The following is an 18365-nucleotide window of genomic DNA, read 5'->3' as shown; positions in this document are numbered from 1 at the left end:
CATGGTAGTTGCATGAATATATCATGTCAGTTATATAGACAGGACATGTAGCCAACGAACAGCCTGTATTATAAAACTTTACTCAAAATTATTTTTGGGGATGCAATTATATTTGTCACAAAAATTCACGAGTATCAAACCTTAAATAGCGTTTAAGTTGATGTAAATAAATAGGACAAAACCCTTTCCATAAGATTGGGCAATTGCTGGTCTCTGCTATTTCTTTATCTCGTTTTGTTTTCGCTCAAAATAAGCCAGATATGTCCGTGGTCATGGGTGCTTCTTGACCTCACGACCTGCCCCCAAATTTCCCATATACGTGAGGGTGCCAGGGATCGAACCAATCCTACACTCAACCTTGAATCCCTTCAACTTCCCGGGGAGACTAAGGTCGGTGATTCGATCTCCTGACCGCCTCCATCGTGTAGTGGATATAGCGTCTTACAGGGGAGATTAGGATGGGTGATTCGATCCCCTGACCGCCTTCGTCGTGTAGTGGATAGAGCGTCTTCCCCGGGAGAGTAGGATCGGTGATTCGATCCCCTGACCGCCTCCATCGTGTAGTGGATATAGCGTCTTACAGGGGAGATTAGGATGGGTGATTCGATCCCCTGACCGCCTCCATCGTGTAGTGGATAGAGAGTCTTCCCGGGGAGAGTAGGATCGGTGATTCAATCTCCTGACCGCCTCCATCGTGTAGTGGATAGAGCGTCTTCCCGGGGAGAGTAAGGTCGGTGATTCAATCTCCTGACCGCTTCCGTTGTGTAATTGATAGAGTGTCTCCCCGGGGAGATTAGGGTCGGTGATTCGATCCCCTGACCGCCTCCATCGTGTAGTGGATAGAGTGTCTTCCCGAGGAGATTAGGATCGGTGATTCGATCCCCTGACCGCCTTCGTCGTGTTGTAGATAGAGTGTCTTCCCGGGGAGATTAGGATCGGTGATTCGATCCCCTGACCGCCTCCATCGTGTAGTTGATAGAGTGTCTTCCCGGGGAGATTAGGATCGGTGATTCGATCCCCTGACCGCCTCCGTCGTGTAGTGGATAGAGCGTCTTCCCGGGGAGACTAAGGTCGGTGATTCGATCCCCCCACCGCCTCCGACGTGTACTGGATAGAGCGTCTTCCCGGGGAGAGTGAGGTCGGTGATTCAATCCCCTGACCGCCTCAGTCGTGTAGTGGATATAGCGTCTTCCTGGGGAGAGTGGGGTCGGTGATTCAATCCCCTGACCGCCTCAGACGCGTAGTGGATAGAGCGTCTTCCCGGGGAGAGTAAGGTCGGTGATTCAATCCCCTGACCGCCTCAGTCGTGTAGTGGATATAGCGTCTTCCCGGGGAGAGTAGAGTCGGTGATTCAATCCCCTGATCGCCTCAGACGTGTAGTGGATAGAGTGTCTTCCCGGGGAGAGTAGAGTCGGTGATTCAATCCCCTGATCGCCTCAGTCGTGTAGTGGATAGAGCGTCTTCCCGGGGAGAGTAGAGTCGGTGATTCAATCCCCCCACCGCCTTCGTCGTGTAGGTGAGAGAGCGTCTTCCCGGGGAGAGTAGGATCGGTGATTCAACCCCCTGACCGCCTCAGACGTGTAGGCCCAGGAACTGCAGGCCACCAGCGATCTGCCCAAACGAGGACTGCTACTTTAGGGTCTTGCGCCTCGAACAAATTCTTGAAGGTGACGTCAACAGCGTTACCACTCGTGGTCGTCCAATCAGATGAAAAACAGTTCCTAGGAGATTGAGACTGCATGGTATTCGGCGTTTAGACCTATTTGTGACGTTTGTGACGTCAGAGATTGAGATGGGCGCACGCCATACGTCAGTGGCTGAACAGGAACTGGCAAATAGTTACCTTTTTTAATGAGAATCAAACTCTTCAGAACCGAGGGTAGACTCTGAGTACGTAGCCGACACAGGAGGGACAGAAGTGTGTGTTTTCAGCACTTGTTCGAATTCTTAACGCTTGATCTCACCTTCACCACCTCTCTCTCTCTCTCTCTCTCTCTCTCTCTCTCTCTCTCTCTCTCTCTCTCTCTCTACCTCTCTCTCTCTCTCTCTCTCTCTACCTCTCTCTCTCTCTCTCTCTCTACCTCTCTCTCTCTCTGTGACTGTCGCAGACTTTCGTCTACACATGGAAATTGTTCACTTTGATAATTTCAGGTCAGGTGAGAGATGACTGCTTCATGGAAGCGTCAATCTTGAAATACAACTAATACAAGATATATATGCTCAACACAAATAACATTTTATTATTACATGATTTTCGTGCATGTTTTATAATGACTTACGGATATGTATATTTTTCTGGTCAATTTAAAAAATATGCATTATAATTTTCGCAGCGAGAGTAAAGGGAAAGCGAGATACAGAGTACCTTGACGTCATTGGCCAATCAGAACCTGGGTTCCTTACGGAAAACCATTAGGAATAGTCGTCGCTTTGGGATGATAAAAGTGATAAAATCGTTACCTTTCCCTTTACACAAAATTGTGGTATGCTTACTTGTTAAAGTGTTATGTTAGCATTGTCAAGGTTGGAGGAAATGCTGAAGAGGTGAGGTGAAATGGGTTTAACGTCGCGTCCAAGACTATTGCACTAATATAGCGACGTGCATGAACGTGTGTGTGGGTGCTGGAATTAAGAAATAAATATCAACCATATTTGGTTGGAAGCATTCTCCAATGGTGGGGATTCAAATCGGAGAAATGGAGCTGAACCCCACCCCAATCCCCGGTGACTGAGGGGAGGGGCCAAAAAGAGTTTATAACTTGGACACAGTTAAGATCCCCACCGTATAACCATATGTACAATTGAGAGTATAATGAGAGGAATGCAATTACCTGTATTACAGCTATGAAAGAAGACGTAATTATGAAAAGCCTGTAAACCTGTAAATTTGTACCTGACATTACCTTTTTTCATTTACCACACTATTTCAAATGTATGTATTGTATATGGGCCAGTGGCCTTGGTACAAATAAAGACTTCTTCTTCTTCTTCGCATATACTACCAGGACTGGCCCTTCTGTTCATCTGTCCGGCACTCCAAGGGAGTTAGAACCTTGACCATATCATGCAAACCAATATTATCCCCACCCTATAATAAACAGATACATTGTATAAATTTGTCTGTTATGAAGAGAATAATACTTTTAATATGATTTGTCCTGGATCATAACATGGAAATGGTTCAGATCTGTAGGCTACATTTGTATCTGGAGAAATACACGTTCATGCTGTCAGATTTGCCATTCACCCATTTTAAATGCTGACAAAGTCCAAATTACGAAATATTTCCAGTATTATATACATGTACAATGCAAATGTATATTTTGTCGTGATTGCGTAAATATCTAGGTGAGCGATACAGGCCCTATGGGCCTCTTATTTTCAAACCGCCGTCATACACCTGGAACATTGCTGAGTGCGGCGTTAGACAACAAACAAGAAGAGGAAAGTATTTTTTCCTTGTAGATCCCGCGTAGACTAACATATAGTCTCTGAAATGAACATATCGTACAGAAATAAACAGTTGTTCAGTTATCTTAATAAAAATATAATAAAAAGGGAGCCCCGTGATTCTCTTCATTTTCAGATACTGCAGTAATCTAGACTTGCCAAACATTATAGACTTGCATGGGCTGTAGTTGATATATTTGTATCAGGGTCTGTAAGACAGACTAGATCCCGCGGCGAGAAGAGGACAACTGTGCATATAGTTCAAAGAATTGAGAGAGGCGTTAAGACATTGTAAATGATAATACTTGGATGACAATAAATCATCTCAACCAATGTGCTTTTGATTATTTAAGCTGCAATTAACTGTGGTTGGAGAAAACACCAAACATTTAAAGTGATCGCCACGGCTGCCATATTGAGAGTTATTTATGGCCATCACTCTGTCATTACTGTTCCAAATGTAATGAAATTTGGTATATGTTCCGTGTTTTTGTGTGTGTGTTTTTCAATATTTTCAACTTTGTGTGTTGATCAAGCCCTTATTTTTTTTATGTGTGTGTGTGTGTGTGTGTGTGTGTGTGTGTATATATATATATATATATATATATATAATATTGCTATTAAACCCTCCATGCATAGATACTTGTCACAGATGGGCGAGGTTGAGTGAGGCCCTAATAATAATCTACCACGGACACCCCCCTCCCTTTTCTAACAGCTGCTAATATATATCCGTTATACAAACACGCTTCTGAGGGACACAACGTAACATATTCAGGGTGGGTTTGTTTCTAAATATCCAGAAAATACTTGTAACATCCAGAAATTATCAGGAAACCAATTTGCTTTAGGTTTTACCCAGGTTTTAATCGTTCACTGCATTTCCTGAAAACTTGTTTACATCCTTGATTGTCAGGTGCTACACACAGCCGCACGCAGAGTATCGATCTTGTGACACATGTGTCTGCAATAGTTGACAACTATTAAGGGTTGCGCACGGCATAAACGCGGAACCTAACCTTGGTACAATCTCATCACCTCTGTCAGCTGTTATACAACACTATCACAGTGATGTATACGTAAATGAATACCTTGCAAGTGTTTCCGTGGCATTTGATTGGCTAACAAAGCAAATTCTTTTTACTGTGTTTCCATGGAAAGAGGGTACGCCCACTGACGGACTACTGTTTCCTGATTGGCTAATAACAGAATAGGCGGGTCATGTGTCGCATTAAGACAATGTCAATGAGTTCGTGCGTGAATGAGCGAGTGTGAAGCCACATCGGCAGTATTTCAGCCATATCGTGACTATCAAAGTTTAAACATAATAAATCCTTTTAGATTGTAAACAAACTGTCAAAAGGGGCAGTGAAATAACCAGACTGTAACAAATTTATGTTTAAAACTAGCATATAACCATAAAATACATCACAATACTTAACAACACATTATACAAACCGGTTGATCTACTTCAACCATAGTAAGGCTACACACCAGGGACCATCAGCTTGTGCACTGATTCCGTACTGTTGTCTGCAGTGTTTATGTTAATGGATACCGTATTCGACGTAATAAGCGACAAGGGCGCTCACAAAATTAGAAATAGGGGACGCTTATTGGAATATTATTTTGGTGAAAAAAATGAATTGAAAGAGTAAATTTCGTGGTTTTTACCCCTATAGATATGCATGTCTCTTACAAATAGTGCTACCTGCATACTTGCACATATTAACTTACATATCTATGTATTTGTGTTAACTTAACTCCACATTAACAATGAGTAAAAATGATCGTCGACACCTATTGTTCCAAACAGGAAGTTCCAGTAATCAACAGGTAAAGTTGAAAAAATTAATATATACATCCGTTTTGTGTTTGTGATTTTCAAATATTACCTTATATTACTTACCTTTCTTTTCGGTGAGTAAGTTTTATATACACTGAGGAATCGGTAGGGGCGCTTATTGGGATTGTTCACTTGCCAATATATTAGCAAATATCACCATGAGCGCTTATTACGTCGAATACGGTAACTAAGCGGTCTGGGGAGTTCTTATTGTTTACGTATTAAGCTAAAAGAATTGACTTCAATATGCTTTTGCATATATCAGTTGTTAACGAAGACCGGTGTGCGTATCTAAGAAGATTCTGGGATTAGAATTCAGCAACACATGTTTGCCGTAAAAGGCGACTATGCTTGTCATAAGAGGCGACAGACGGGATCGAATGGTCAGGCGCTGACTTGGTTGATGCATGCCATCGTATAGCGTGGATTAATGCTTTTGATGTCAATCAGTGAATTGTCTGCTCCAGGCTCGATTATTTGCAGACCACCGTCATACAGCTGGAATATTGCTCAGTGGGTCGTTTAGCAAGAAACAAACAAACAAACATATACACGGATGTACATAGTGTTACAGTCACATGAATCAAATCTGAATGAACATTGGTGGTTTGATTCATTCACATTGATGAGTGAGTTTGGTATTACACCGCTTTTATAAATATTCCAACAATAGCACGGCACAGGACGCCAGAAATGGGCTTCACGCATTATACCAATGTGGGGAATCGGACCCGATCTTCAGCATGACGAACGAACGCTTTATGCGCAAGTCCGCACCTCATCCGCAATAACCTCTGTCGTATGTTTGTGTGAGTAAATTGTATGGCTCGTAGAACAGGTCTTCAGCAACCCATGCTTGTCGTAAGAGACGACTAACCGGATCGGGTGGTCAGGTTCGCTGACTTGGTAGATGCATGTCATCGTATCCCAATTGCGTGGATCAATGCTCATGATATCGATCACTAGATTGTCTGTTCCAGACTCGAGTATTTACAGACCGCCGTCATATAACTGGAATATCTGCTAAACAACTGCTACTGGCGTCATGTATGACTTGAGAAGGAATAACACTGACTGCGGTGTAAAACAACATACAAGTTACAAACGTCTTCGGTTGTCTTTATTTCATTTGTACATGTTGTTATATGTAAAGTATGTCCAGGTGTTGGTCTGACCAACATTGAGTTTTCGTGCATCGTTTGTAATAATATTTATTGAACTTGATTTCAGATATCTATAGTAATAGGACAGTCAAGATTCACACATGCATCGCGGTAATTCATTTGAACATACAGTCCACCACACGCCTTCCCATGCGTCTGCAATAACCCGTCGTGAGTGAGTGAGTGCGTGAGTGTGTGAGTGAGTGAGTGAGTGAGTGAGTGAGTGAGAGAGTGAGTGTGTTTTAGCAACATTCCAGCACAGCCGGGCAGGAGGACATTTTTAAGAATACATGTGAGGAATATCGTTGACAAGTGAAAAGTGTAATAACTTGGCTTACCTACCCCTCCAAATTTGGTAATAATGAAGAAGATACATTTGTTGCGCCAATTGCCGTGCGCCATGCCAACACACCACAAATAGGCGCGACGAACGAACGCGTTAACCACCAGGCCACCGCCCAGTTTTATATCCTGGGGGTTGCTAGGTTGTTTGAGACAGAATATGTTTCTGTCGGCGAAGTTCTGAAAAATAATGTGCTGTGGGCAAAAAGGGCTTTTCTCCCTAGCACACTTTCTTCTGTGTAAAACCGGAAGACACTTTTTTACGAGCATTTTCCGGAACAGATTATTTTTTTCAAACACATCTATGGGTTGGCGGTTTTTCGCTCTTTGTACATTCAGTAGTATCTTCCTCAAGATAGAAAAAGTCCCACCCAACCCCACCCCATCCTATCCCACACCACCCCACCCCACCTCCCGGTCCGCCACTGAATTATTGACAAACATGAAATGGGAACCGTCTTGAGATAATGCGCATGAACGTTTCAAAACTTCAAATATTAGCATTGTACAAAGGGAGATTTGTGTTTTCCCACTAGTCTCTAACTACATGCGTGCATGCACTGAACTGTCATGCTAAGCATTATTTTAGCCAAACATAACGTTAACCAACCAGAAAGCAGCCATGGGTCCCTAACTCATTATGTAGGCAAAAGGTAATATCGACCTTGGCATTGCCTCCCAAAAGTCAGTTCAGCGGGACCCAAAGCACAAGCCTATGCTTGGTCGTTAGATATCAATAAGTTGGACTAGTAAGTTGAACGGTTATAGGTGAAGGACAGACATATAGAGGAAATTATACTAAACGCCAAACTCGGAAACTTTTTAAAAGATCATTCATTACTACATACTAAGCCATCTTATGTGTGAGTAAAGAGGCAGTAAAATCCCTCCCTTCCCATGCATGCACTCAATGCTGTGATCAATGTCAGCACCCAGTACAGTACACCACTTGAAATGTCAATGGAAATTTCAACAAAAGTATTTATGCCATTATTACTTGAAAGAACTAAAGAATGTTTTCAGCAAATGTGTATAGAAAACACACGCACACACGCAAATACACGCACGTACGCACGTACGCACACCATGCAAACATACGCTGTGTAATTAGTGTACCGCAAGAGTAATAAACATGTATATATATTAGCGGAAAAAAGTAACTGTGCTTCACATAAAGTGCTGTAAATTTTATGTTGTATAAATTAATAAAACTATATTGGGTCATTCATCTGATCCATGTTTTATCATAACAAGTGACAAAACCCGGCCCTGGTAATGGAAGACCGAGCGACACGCCCCAGATCGCTGTTTCGATGAACTTTAAACTTTTCGAGCAACTTCGTTTGGTGCATTCCTGTTTGTAGCATATCCCCAGCGTGTAGACGATGATTTTGAACATGTCGTGGCATCGCGTAAGCGTCATTTACGGTGAAACAAAAGTATTTTTAGGAGCACTTGATAGCTTAACAATCAGTGTGTGCCGTTCACATTAAAAAATCACGTGTGGGAGTCTCATGCTCCCAACAAACATGCAAATTATGCATGAACATGCACATGCAACTTTGTGACTCACGACCTTAAAGTCGAGGAGAGTTCATGAACATGTTTTGAAAGATGCATTATTGAATTTAAGAATAAATATACTCCTGAAAAAGAGAAACGCAAAGCCAGATATGCGTGAGGTAGGAAAATACATTAATACGAGGAACCGTACAAGGCATTGAGCCAAAATATTGTGGAGAGAACACTTGGTGACTGTAGTCATCTCAGTTATCGGTACATAGGAAAAGTCCAAGGTGAAGGTCAGCTACCATCAATAATGCGTATGTCCCCCGTTGGAATCGATAGTGGCTCCTGCCCATGGAAGAGACGAGTATGCGAATCACATCCTGGGCAATGGTAGCCCACTCGGCCTGCAACGCAAAGGCCAACTGCTGCAACGTCTGGGGTTGTGGTTGACGTCGGCGTAGGGGTCTATCCATTTCATCTGACAGGTGCTCTATCGGGTTCAAAGCAAGGGATCTGGAGGGTGAGGGGAGAACATCAACGTTGTTGTTGTGTAGACATGCTCTTGTGATCCGTGCTGTATGCGGTCGAGCGTTGTCCTGCTGGAATACACCGTTGCCTTTGGACGTGTGGTAGGAGAATTTCATTGATGCATCGTTGAGCCGTAAGATTGCCCTGTAAATGGACCAAACCTGTCCTTGCCATGATAGCCGCCCAAACTATAACCCTACTCCCATCAAACCTGTCCACTTCCTGTACGCAGTTTCCGGCGTAACGTTCTCCTCGACGTCTGTAGACCCGTGTTCTAATATCACCTCGACGGAGGAGAAATCTTGATTCGTCGCTGAAACATCTGACATCTCTCCATCACAGTTGAGGCCCTACCCTGTGTTGACGACACCAATGCAGTCGTTGTTGACGATGTTGTCGACTCAATATGACGCGTCGATCAGGACGTCTTGCTCGTAGACCTGCTGTTCTTAAACAGTTTCGTGCGGTCTGGTTGGAGATTCTGCGCAGTCCGGGTATTTGAGATGCGGTTGAGGTGGCTGTGGTCGTCCTTTCACGTAGTCGGTGCAGTCGGATGTAGCGATTTTGGGCGTGGGTTACTCTTGGTTGCCCCGACCTTGGCCGATCACGTGTTGACCCATGCTGTTGAAACCGAACCCATAGCCTTGTGATGGTGCTGGGCGCAACATTAAAAAACCCTGCCTGCAAACCTCCTATGACGTTGTTTCTGTGCATTTCTGTTAATCTTTGCATGTTGTTGAGCTGTCACTGTTCGATTGACACAGATGCCAGACAATAAATCACCCTGCACTTTAATACCGTTCATAGTGCTGCTGCACATGCAGAACGTGCAGCTCCATTGCCTTTTTGTCAATGCCCTGGGTGCGTTTTCCCGACCAATGACATTTGCCACTGACTATAACACTTTAAGTCTCTTCATTCTGCACCTCGTCAGCTAATTTTGCTTTTATGGACAAACATATCCGTTTTGTGTTTCTTTTTTTGATGAGTATATATATTTTTTCAACTCTGTATCGAGCAACTGTTACTTGTACTGTTTTCCGTTAGTATATATCATCACAGTGAGTCAACTAAAGCTGGCTAAGAACAGGGCCTGCTAGGATGCGCTAAGATGCTTTAACATAGGCTTACAATAGTCGTAGCGCTAAGGTAGCTTTGTGCAAGTGGGTCAGGAGCTGACAATCTCTGTGGCTTTCCTTTAATGAGGTGTCGAGATATGGCCAACTGATATGGTAATATCGGGAACGACTCCGCACTCCACAATATCCCAGTTATAGGGATGATTTGTTATAATTCTTTTACGACTGCTGATTGAAATATGTCGGCAAGATGCATTTGTTGTAGTAGTACCACTCGGGGTTTATGTGGTCCCTTGTCCCCCCAGCTCGCGGTATAAAACCTAAAATACACATGTACGCAGAGTGTTTTTGTTTGTTTGTTGGTTAACACCGCACTCAGAAATATTACAGCTATATGACGGCCGTTTGCAAATAATCGAGTCTGGATCAGACAATCCAGTTATTGACATCCTGAGCATTGATCCACGCACTTGGAAACGATGACATGCATGAACCAAGTCAGCGAGCCTCACCACCCGATCCCTTTAGTCGTCTTTTACGAAAAGCATAGTCGCTTTTTACGGCAAGCATGGGTTGCTGAAGACCTATTCTACCCCGGACCTTCACGTGTTTGAACGCCGAGCGATGATGCTACAAGTAATTATGACCTGCGCCACTTCCGGTCACATGACTGAAATATTGTTCATTCACTCACTTACACATTCAGAAAAGTAAGAGATGAAAGCAAATACATGTTAATTTATTTATCTTAAGGAACCATAAATCATTGATATTGACTACATTTATGTGGTATTATTTCTGCGTTAAAACACTTCAGATGCAATCATGATGAACATGTGTCATTTATCAATGTCTAACATTCGCCATTGTTGTGGGTGCAGACCTTCTTGCTGACATTGAACCGGGTGGTGGTCGGACAGGCCATGGGGTACTTGATACCGTTGGAACACATGTAGAACTTGGAACAGTCACTCTCGTGGGCGATCATGACGACACCAGTGCTGGGACAGGACTCCGCCGTCGTGGTTGCTGCAGTGGTGGCAGCATGTTTGCAGGCGGAGATGGCGGAGTCATACACGGTACCTTCTGCACACTGATGGCGATGGGCCACGCCATTGCTGCACTGGTAAAAGCGCCTCTCATTGGTGGCGTGGGCGTGGTAGGTGGTCTCATTTTCTGGACAACGGTCTGCAAGAAAACAAGTCATCTCGGTACCAGAGAAACAAGACATGGTGTAGATATTTATTCAAACACGTTTACGAAACTATTTACTCGACCAATAACATTCGTGGGCCTGGGAGTTTTGTATTGAAACAGTATATACTGAGGAACAAAATAAACTTGACCTCTCAGTTTATAAACCCATAAGCCATTACCTTCAGAACATCAAGCATGTCACGTGAACGATTTGTTCCATTTTGTAGAAACCCGAGGACACATTATTTTTTCAAGCATATTTAAGTACACGTCATTGTCTCCACGATTTCCACAGACCCCCAGAATATTACATGGTGTGCCCCTGTGAAATTCCCTCCTTTGTGAAATTACCTCCACACTCCTCGGTGCTGCAGCTGATGGTCCTGTTCTGGAAGCTCTCGCCATCACAGTCGGCTCCCCCGAAGGCCGGGGTGGGGTTGGTACAGGTCCTGGAGCGGTCCTGGTCCTTGCTGCCTCCTCCACACAGGACACTGCACTCATCCAGGTCCTGCCACTCCTCCCAGTCCGTCCAGCCACCGTCAACTGGGGAAAGGGATTTTTGGACTCTTATTTGCTCTTTCAGTTTAAGGGCAACCGGAAAACAGAAGATGCCAACCACTCCTCCCCTTAATCCCGAATACCATCAACTGTTTCACCCGTCTCATTGCTCACCTCTGTATCCCAAATACTACTCAACACAAACGAAAACGCATTGAGAAAAGGTTACGATTTTCAGTTCAATTACTGAACAAATGTTTTTAAACTATCAAAATTAAAGGAAACTTTTACGTACGCCATATTTTTTACATGTTGAATCAGCGTTCCAAAATTCGATAGTAACTGCGTCCCGCGTGGGACACTGATGGGTTAGACTCAGAATTCGACTCCGGATCTTGCGTATCTAAAAGGGGTTGACAGTCTCAGTACTGAAACTGTGTATTCGGGGTTTTGGCAAGAATGAAAAAAGGAGCCTTAGCAGTACATAATGTGACTGACTTGGACAGGGATGAGTGTTACAGTCCCTCTCAGATCTGTCCCTGACATCTCCGTCACAGTCCTGGCCTCCGTGGGCAGGGGAGGGGTTGGTGCACGTCCTGTCTCTGGTCTTGAACTGGGATCCTCCTCCACATGTAGTAGTGCACGTGCTGTAGTCTGTCCACGCGCTGTAGTCAGTCCACCCACCATCAACTGATGAGATTAATTAACGACAAACTGTATGACAGCTGTATAAAGTATTTTGTTAATTCTAAACTGAACTTAAAACTGATTAATCATCTAAGTTATTCCATCATTAAGCGATATCACATAGGAGTGCTTTACAGACGATTGTGACGTCATCGTTACCATTCCCCAGTCAAATGACATCACTAATATCTCTGCCATTGAAGCTGGTTAGCTGTGCTTTTTTCATTACTTTTTTTCCAAATCTAATAGTTTTAAAAATGATTGTTTTCTTGTTTTCTTTCTGACACGTCCCACCGTTGAGGCAGGACACGTTCATCTTTTCGAGAACACCTGGTGTCATCACTATTTGATATTGATTCATAAACACATGCTCGTTTTATAGTCGGAATCGTCCAATGGATTCTGCTTTGAGCAGAGAATTCTTATGAATATGGAAATGTTTTTTTCACTTTTATTTGGAGGGGCAATAGATATTTTACCACTGGTTTCGCAAACCTGTATGATAACTGAATAAGAAAAACATGTCTCTTGACATCAAATATATCACTCAAATCACTCGTCGATAAACGTTTAAAGCTTTATCGACTCATGTTGATATATTTGATATCAAAAGACACGAGGGTGAGATTTTCTGTTTTCTTCAGATATAGGGTTCGCGAAGCCACTGGTAACATATCTCCAACGCATCTCACCTGGACACATCTGTTCGTTACATCGGATTGTCTGGGTATCTATGGTAGGGCCAGAGCATTGCGCACCGTTGTACGCAGGTCTCGGGTTGGTGCACGAGCGTGTACGAGATCTCACCATGGATCCTCCACCACACGTTTGTGTGCAGACAGTGTCATTCGTCCATTGTCCGTAGGCTGTCCAGCCACCATTCACTGTGTTGAACGGTTTAGGAGAGAAAGTCAGTAGAATGGCCAAGGTACAGTTTCACCATGCTCTACTTTCTGGTAGAGAAGACAACATGAAATTCGACCACATCAAAGGTATGCCCGGATGGCGGGCCAACCATTTCGGCCAGATAACAAGTGTTAACCCTTGGCCGATCAAAGCAAAAACAATTGCGTTGATCAATGCTTATGATATCGATTACTTGATTGTCTAGTCTAGACTCGATTATTTACAGACCGCCGTCAAATATCTGCAATATTGCTGAGTACGGCGATAAACAACAACCAACAAGAAGAAACATGCTAAACACGACCTAATGTCAAGCGCTGGATTGTCTGGTCAGGATTCGATTATTTATAGACCGCCTTTTAAAAGGTCCTTACGATGACATGCATCAGCCAACTCAGCAGCCTGACCACCCGACCCCGTTTGTCGCCTCTTACGACAAGCATGGGTTGCTGAAGACCGATTCTAACCTGGAACTTCACGGGTACATTTAATGTATAACCTGCACTAATAACGTACGTCAGTGGGTATAACTACACAACCCATACATACCTGGTCTCTGCCTGTAGCAGGTCGACGCTACGCTCCTGAGAAAGGAGATCATAAAGAACAGTATAGATATTGCTTTGTCGTCAATGTTTTCATGGATAAAGCACAGGGGAGCCGACATTCACTGTTACAGTTATGACAGCACTAAAACTACAAGCACCACCCGTGGAGTCAGTAAATAGTTCATGATTCTAAAAACTAAAAATGGTGTGAAAGTGTAAGCATATTTTCAGCCCTATCGACCTGTTAAGAACATCTTGTTGGCGTCAATCAGGCTTATTACGGTAATAATACCTCACAGTCATGTTGGAAGTTGCCCTGTTAGTTAGAAAACTACAAAGGGAGTATTTGTTGTTGACTTCTCTATGTGATATTATTGATAAGTGAGCTTTTGTCATATAAATCTTCCATCAATAGCATCTGATTGTTCAATTCAAACATTTAATACTCAGTTTTCTATGTCTTAAGAAAGTATGGGAATCTTGTGGTATATGGCTTTGGTTAATCGTGCCAAGACTGCACAGATACTTTGGGAACTTCAACTACTGCAATGTGTTTTTGTATCTTACATGGTACAGATCGTGCCGTTTTATCAGCGGGTATGGAGATTTGTAATAAGTAATTGTTTTCCGTTATTGAAAGCAACACGACAGATACATAGACCTAAATGTGAACGAAGGAATGTATTTGTATTTGCATAAAATGTCCTATAGCAGATAATAGAGACTGAATATTCTCTGTTGATGTTTTGAACTTATACAGTTCCTGACTTTATCTGCTCAACGGCGCTAGTAATAGTATTAACCCGTTCAATGGATCACAATGCACTCGAATTCCATTCTCAGCTCCCTGGGAGTTATACAACCTAATCTGCCTGTGAGGCACTGGAATGCCATTTTACCATCTCATCTACTAGGTATTAATTCAAAGCTGTGCTAACAGAGACAACCTTCGAACGTGCCTAAGGACACGCCACATGAAGCGCGTGCCTCTGAGTGGGGCCGGACCGAAGTCCTAGAAACTCCCACGATCACCCATCCAACTACTCTACGCATCCAACGTTGCTTAACTGCGTCTTCTGTGTGACCGGTTCGGCGTACACGTGACCACGTACCACCACTATTTCTTTTGAAATTAACATATCTGTGGAACGGTAAGTAAACCTGTTATGGAATATCCCATCTAACTATTTTTTATCACGTTACCTATATGAAGTGCAGCGAGAAAATCCCCAAAATCCACACGAACGAGTGTATCGCTGGGACTGGGTGCAGGAATACGCAACCCTGCGAAGGTAAGCATACATGTAGTACAATAAAGCATCGCCTGCAAAGGTAAGCATACATGTAGTACAATAACGCGTCACCCTGTAAAGGTAAGTATACATGTAGTACAATATAGCGTCACCCTGTAAAGGTAAGTATACATGTAGTACAATAACGCGTCACCCTGTAAAGGTAAACATACATGTAGTACAATAAAGCGTCACCCTGTAAAGGTAAACATACATGTAGTACAATAAAGTGTCAACCTGAAAAGGTAAGTATACATGTAGTACAATAACGCGTCACCCTGTAAAGGTAAGCATACATGTAGTACAATATAGCGTCACCCTGTAAAGGTAAGTATACATGTAGTACAATATAGCGTCACCCTGTAAAGGTAAGTATACATGTAGTACAATAACGCGTCACCCTGTAAAGGTAAACATACATGTAGTACAATAAAGCGTCACCCTGTAAAGGTAAACATACATGTAGTACAATAAAGTGTCAACCTGAAAAGGTAAGTATACATGTAGTACAATAACGCGTCACCCTGTAAAGGTAAGCATACATGTAGTACAATATAGCGTCACCCTGTAAAGGTAAACATACATGTAGTACAATATAGCGTCACCCTGTAAAGGTAAGCATACATGTAGTACAATAAAGCGTCACCCTGTAAAGGTAAGCATACATGTAGTACAATAAAGCGTCACCTGTGAAGGTAAGCATACATGTAGTACAATAAAGCGTCACCTGTAAAGGTAAGCATACATGTAGTACAATAAAGCGTCACCCTGTAAAGGTAAGTATACATGTAGTACAATATAGCGTCACCCTGTAAAGGTAAGTATACATGTAGTACAATATAGCGTCACCCTGTAAAGGTAAGCATACATGTAGTACAATATAGCGTCACCTGTAAAAGTAAGTATACATGTAGTACAATAACGCTTCACCCTGTAAAGGTAAACATACATGTAGTACAATATAGCGTCACCTGTAAAGGTAAGTATACATGTAGTACAATAAAGCGTCACCCTGTAAAGGTAAACATACATGTAGTACAATATAGCGTCACCCTGTAAAGGTAAACATACATGTAGTACAATATAGCGTCACCTGTAAAGGTAAGCATACATGGAGTACAATCAGCGCGGCAGTGCTCAAGAAAGTTGAAACGAAACGAATTCAAACAAGGTATGCCTAGAAACATACTCACGGACACTTAATAAACATGTCCCGCCCTAATTGTATAAGTACACTTTCAAAAATGTAAATCTTATAGTGATTTCTTGAAAGCATTGTCGGTTTGGTGAAATAGGCGAAACTGTAACCCTGAAAGAAAGTTTTCTTGGTGGCAGATAGTCAACTGTGACTTCACTTCACGTTTATTGTAATAGTGGCTTATAGGAATTATTAAAAATGTCATGACTGTTTGGTTCAGTCTTCAAAAACACAGGAAAAGCGTAGCGAGACACCGAGCTGTTGCATGTTTATTCAACACTACACGTCATCGTATAACAATTTGAAAACAGCGGCGGCCTCTGTCGAACCTGTACTAAATTGTTTATTCAATCAAACCTAACAATAGCCATTGATCAGTTTAAGTTGCCTTATTTCCATATTAACTGAGATTTGAATGTAGAGCTATGTTCCGTCAATCGATTTATTTCAGTACTTTTAGACCTCAGACCTTTGTGTACAAACGTTATTGTACAGACAGAAAGGGTACTCAGTTTCAATGCAGTGTAAGTTTAACGGTTTACATTTTCTTACATTTCTAGGTATATTGAAGCGACACCCACGCTCAATTTACACATCATGACATCATTAAACGAAACGAGAAGACAATAACACGTGGTGTTATCTAAGTTTTACAGCTGTTTCGCCCTTCGCACCAAATGGAATCTGTTTCGGTTGATGATCTAGACTGGTGATAGTTTACACAATTCATAGAATCTATACAGTTTGCATAATAGAACAATAATGGTTCAAATTGCTGGAAATTGTCCCTTAAACGTTAACGACATATTTAAAGAAATACATGTTTGTACATACATATAAATGAAATAACAATGTATCTCTAAACTCTAAGCTTCACAGACAATTTCTTAGCTTTGTGACCCAATTTACCCGACCTTTCTCATCACACAAGCAAAATATCATAACATTATGTTGGTAAACGACACAGAGGCTTTGTCAAAAGATTTAACCAATATTTAACACTTCTTATTACAGCACATTCATGAATGGAGTATCTGCCATACTCACCTAACACTGCGGTGTTAGAGTTATCGTTACAGTTGACTCGACCGCGTAAAATGTAATTTGGAAGAGAACAAGAGGACATATTCGATTACACGTACCCTGTTTCTAACAACTGTCAGAGCGTCTGTATTTACTTTTTTTTATGAAACAACATGTTTTGACCTTCCACTGTGAATAAAAGAACTATTTACCTGAAGGTTTCCGAGAAGAGTTTGATTCAAAGGATGTATTCTGCATTAAACTGTGTATATGGCTATTTTGCTCGTCACCGAAGCCCCGGGTTCGATTCACAACATGGGTACAATGTGTGAAGTCCATTTCTAGTGTCCCCTACCGATATATCGCTGGAATATAGCTAAAAGCGTCGTAAAACAATCCTTACTCACGTTTGAGGTAAGACAAGTTTTAAATGACGCTAATGATGGTCGGACATGGGACGGAGACCCATGGCATAAGCTTACATTACCTTTGTTAAGTTGACTTGAAACGTTTTAGGTAAAAGGATCTTTCGGTCATCTGCAGTAGGAAGAATGGCCAAACAATATCAATAAAAACAATGTTGATTATATACTGTCACAACTCACACATCGGACGACACCTGGGGCAGCAAAGCGGCTACAACAACCACAGCGAATGCAGAGACACGGAGTCCTTGCATCTTGAACGTCTTGGGGCAAACTAAACACGTGGGTGTGTTACACAAAGTTAATATATAAGTTTAATCTGTTTGTTTAGCTTACATTACCGTATGTTACAAACATGTCAACACATCCTACCTAATCAAAACATGATATCCTCATGGGTCATGGATGTAGTGTCACTGTCTCGAAGACGGTAACCGTGAAGCTCCGAGTTAGAACTGGTCCTCAGCAACCCATTCTTGTCGTAAGAGGCCACCAACGGAATCGGTGGTCAGGCTCGCTGACTTGGTTGGTGCATGTCAACGTATCCCAACTGCGTGGATCGATTCTCATGATGTCAATCACTGGATTGTTTGTTCCAGACTCGATTAATTACAGACCGCCATCATATATCTGGAATATTGCAGGGTGTGGCTAATAAACAAACAAAAATGGAT

At 42.5% G+C, this 18365-nt stretch overlaps 1 protein-coding gene across 1 annotated transcript; it reads right to left on the bottom strand.

Moving 5' to 3' along the window:
- Positions 1 to 10668: 10668 nt before the first annotated feature.
- Positions 10669 to 17953, bottom strand: LOC139445738 (coadhesin-like). Its single transcript, XM_071226943.1, has 7 exons — positions 17872 to 17953; positions 14957 to 15037; positions 13755 to 13789; positions 12992 to 13183; positions 12111 to 12302; positions 11466 to 11657; positions 10669 to 11105 (listed from the first exon to the last, which is right to left on the bottom strand). The coding sequence occupies exons 1-7, from the start codon at positions 17943 to 17945 to the stop codon at positions 10771 to 10773; spliced, it is 1101 nt and encodes a 366-aa protein (XP_071083044.1). The 5' UTR covers positions 17946 to 17953; the 3' UTR covers positions 10669 to 10770.
- Between the last annotated feature and the right edge of the window lie 412 nt (positions 17954 to 18365).

Source organism: Haliotis cracherodii, unplaced genomic scaffold (genome assembly GCF_022045235.1).
Source record: "Haliotis cracherodii isolate W230 unplaced genomic scaffold, xgHalCrac1.p SCAF_6, whole genome shotgun sequence".
NCBI classification, from domain to species: Eukaryota; Metazoa; Mollusca; class Gastropoda; order Lepetellida; family Haliotidae; genus Haliotis; species Haliotis cracherodii.
The sequence above is the reverse complement of the archived record's forward strand: the minus strand, read 5'-3'. Positions and strand labels throughout refer to the sequence as shown.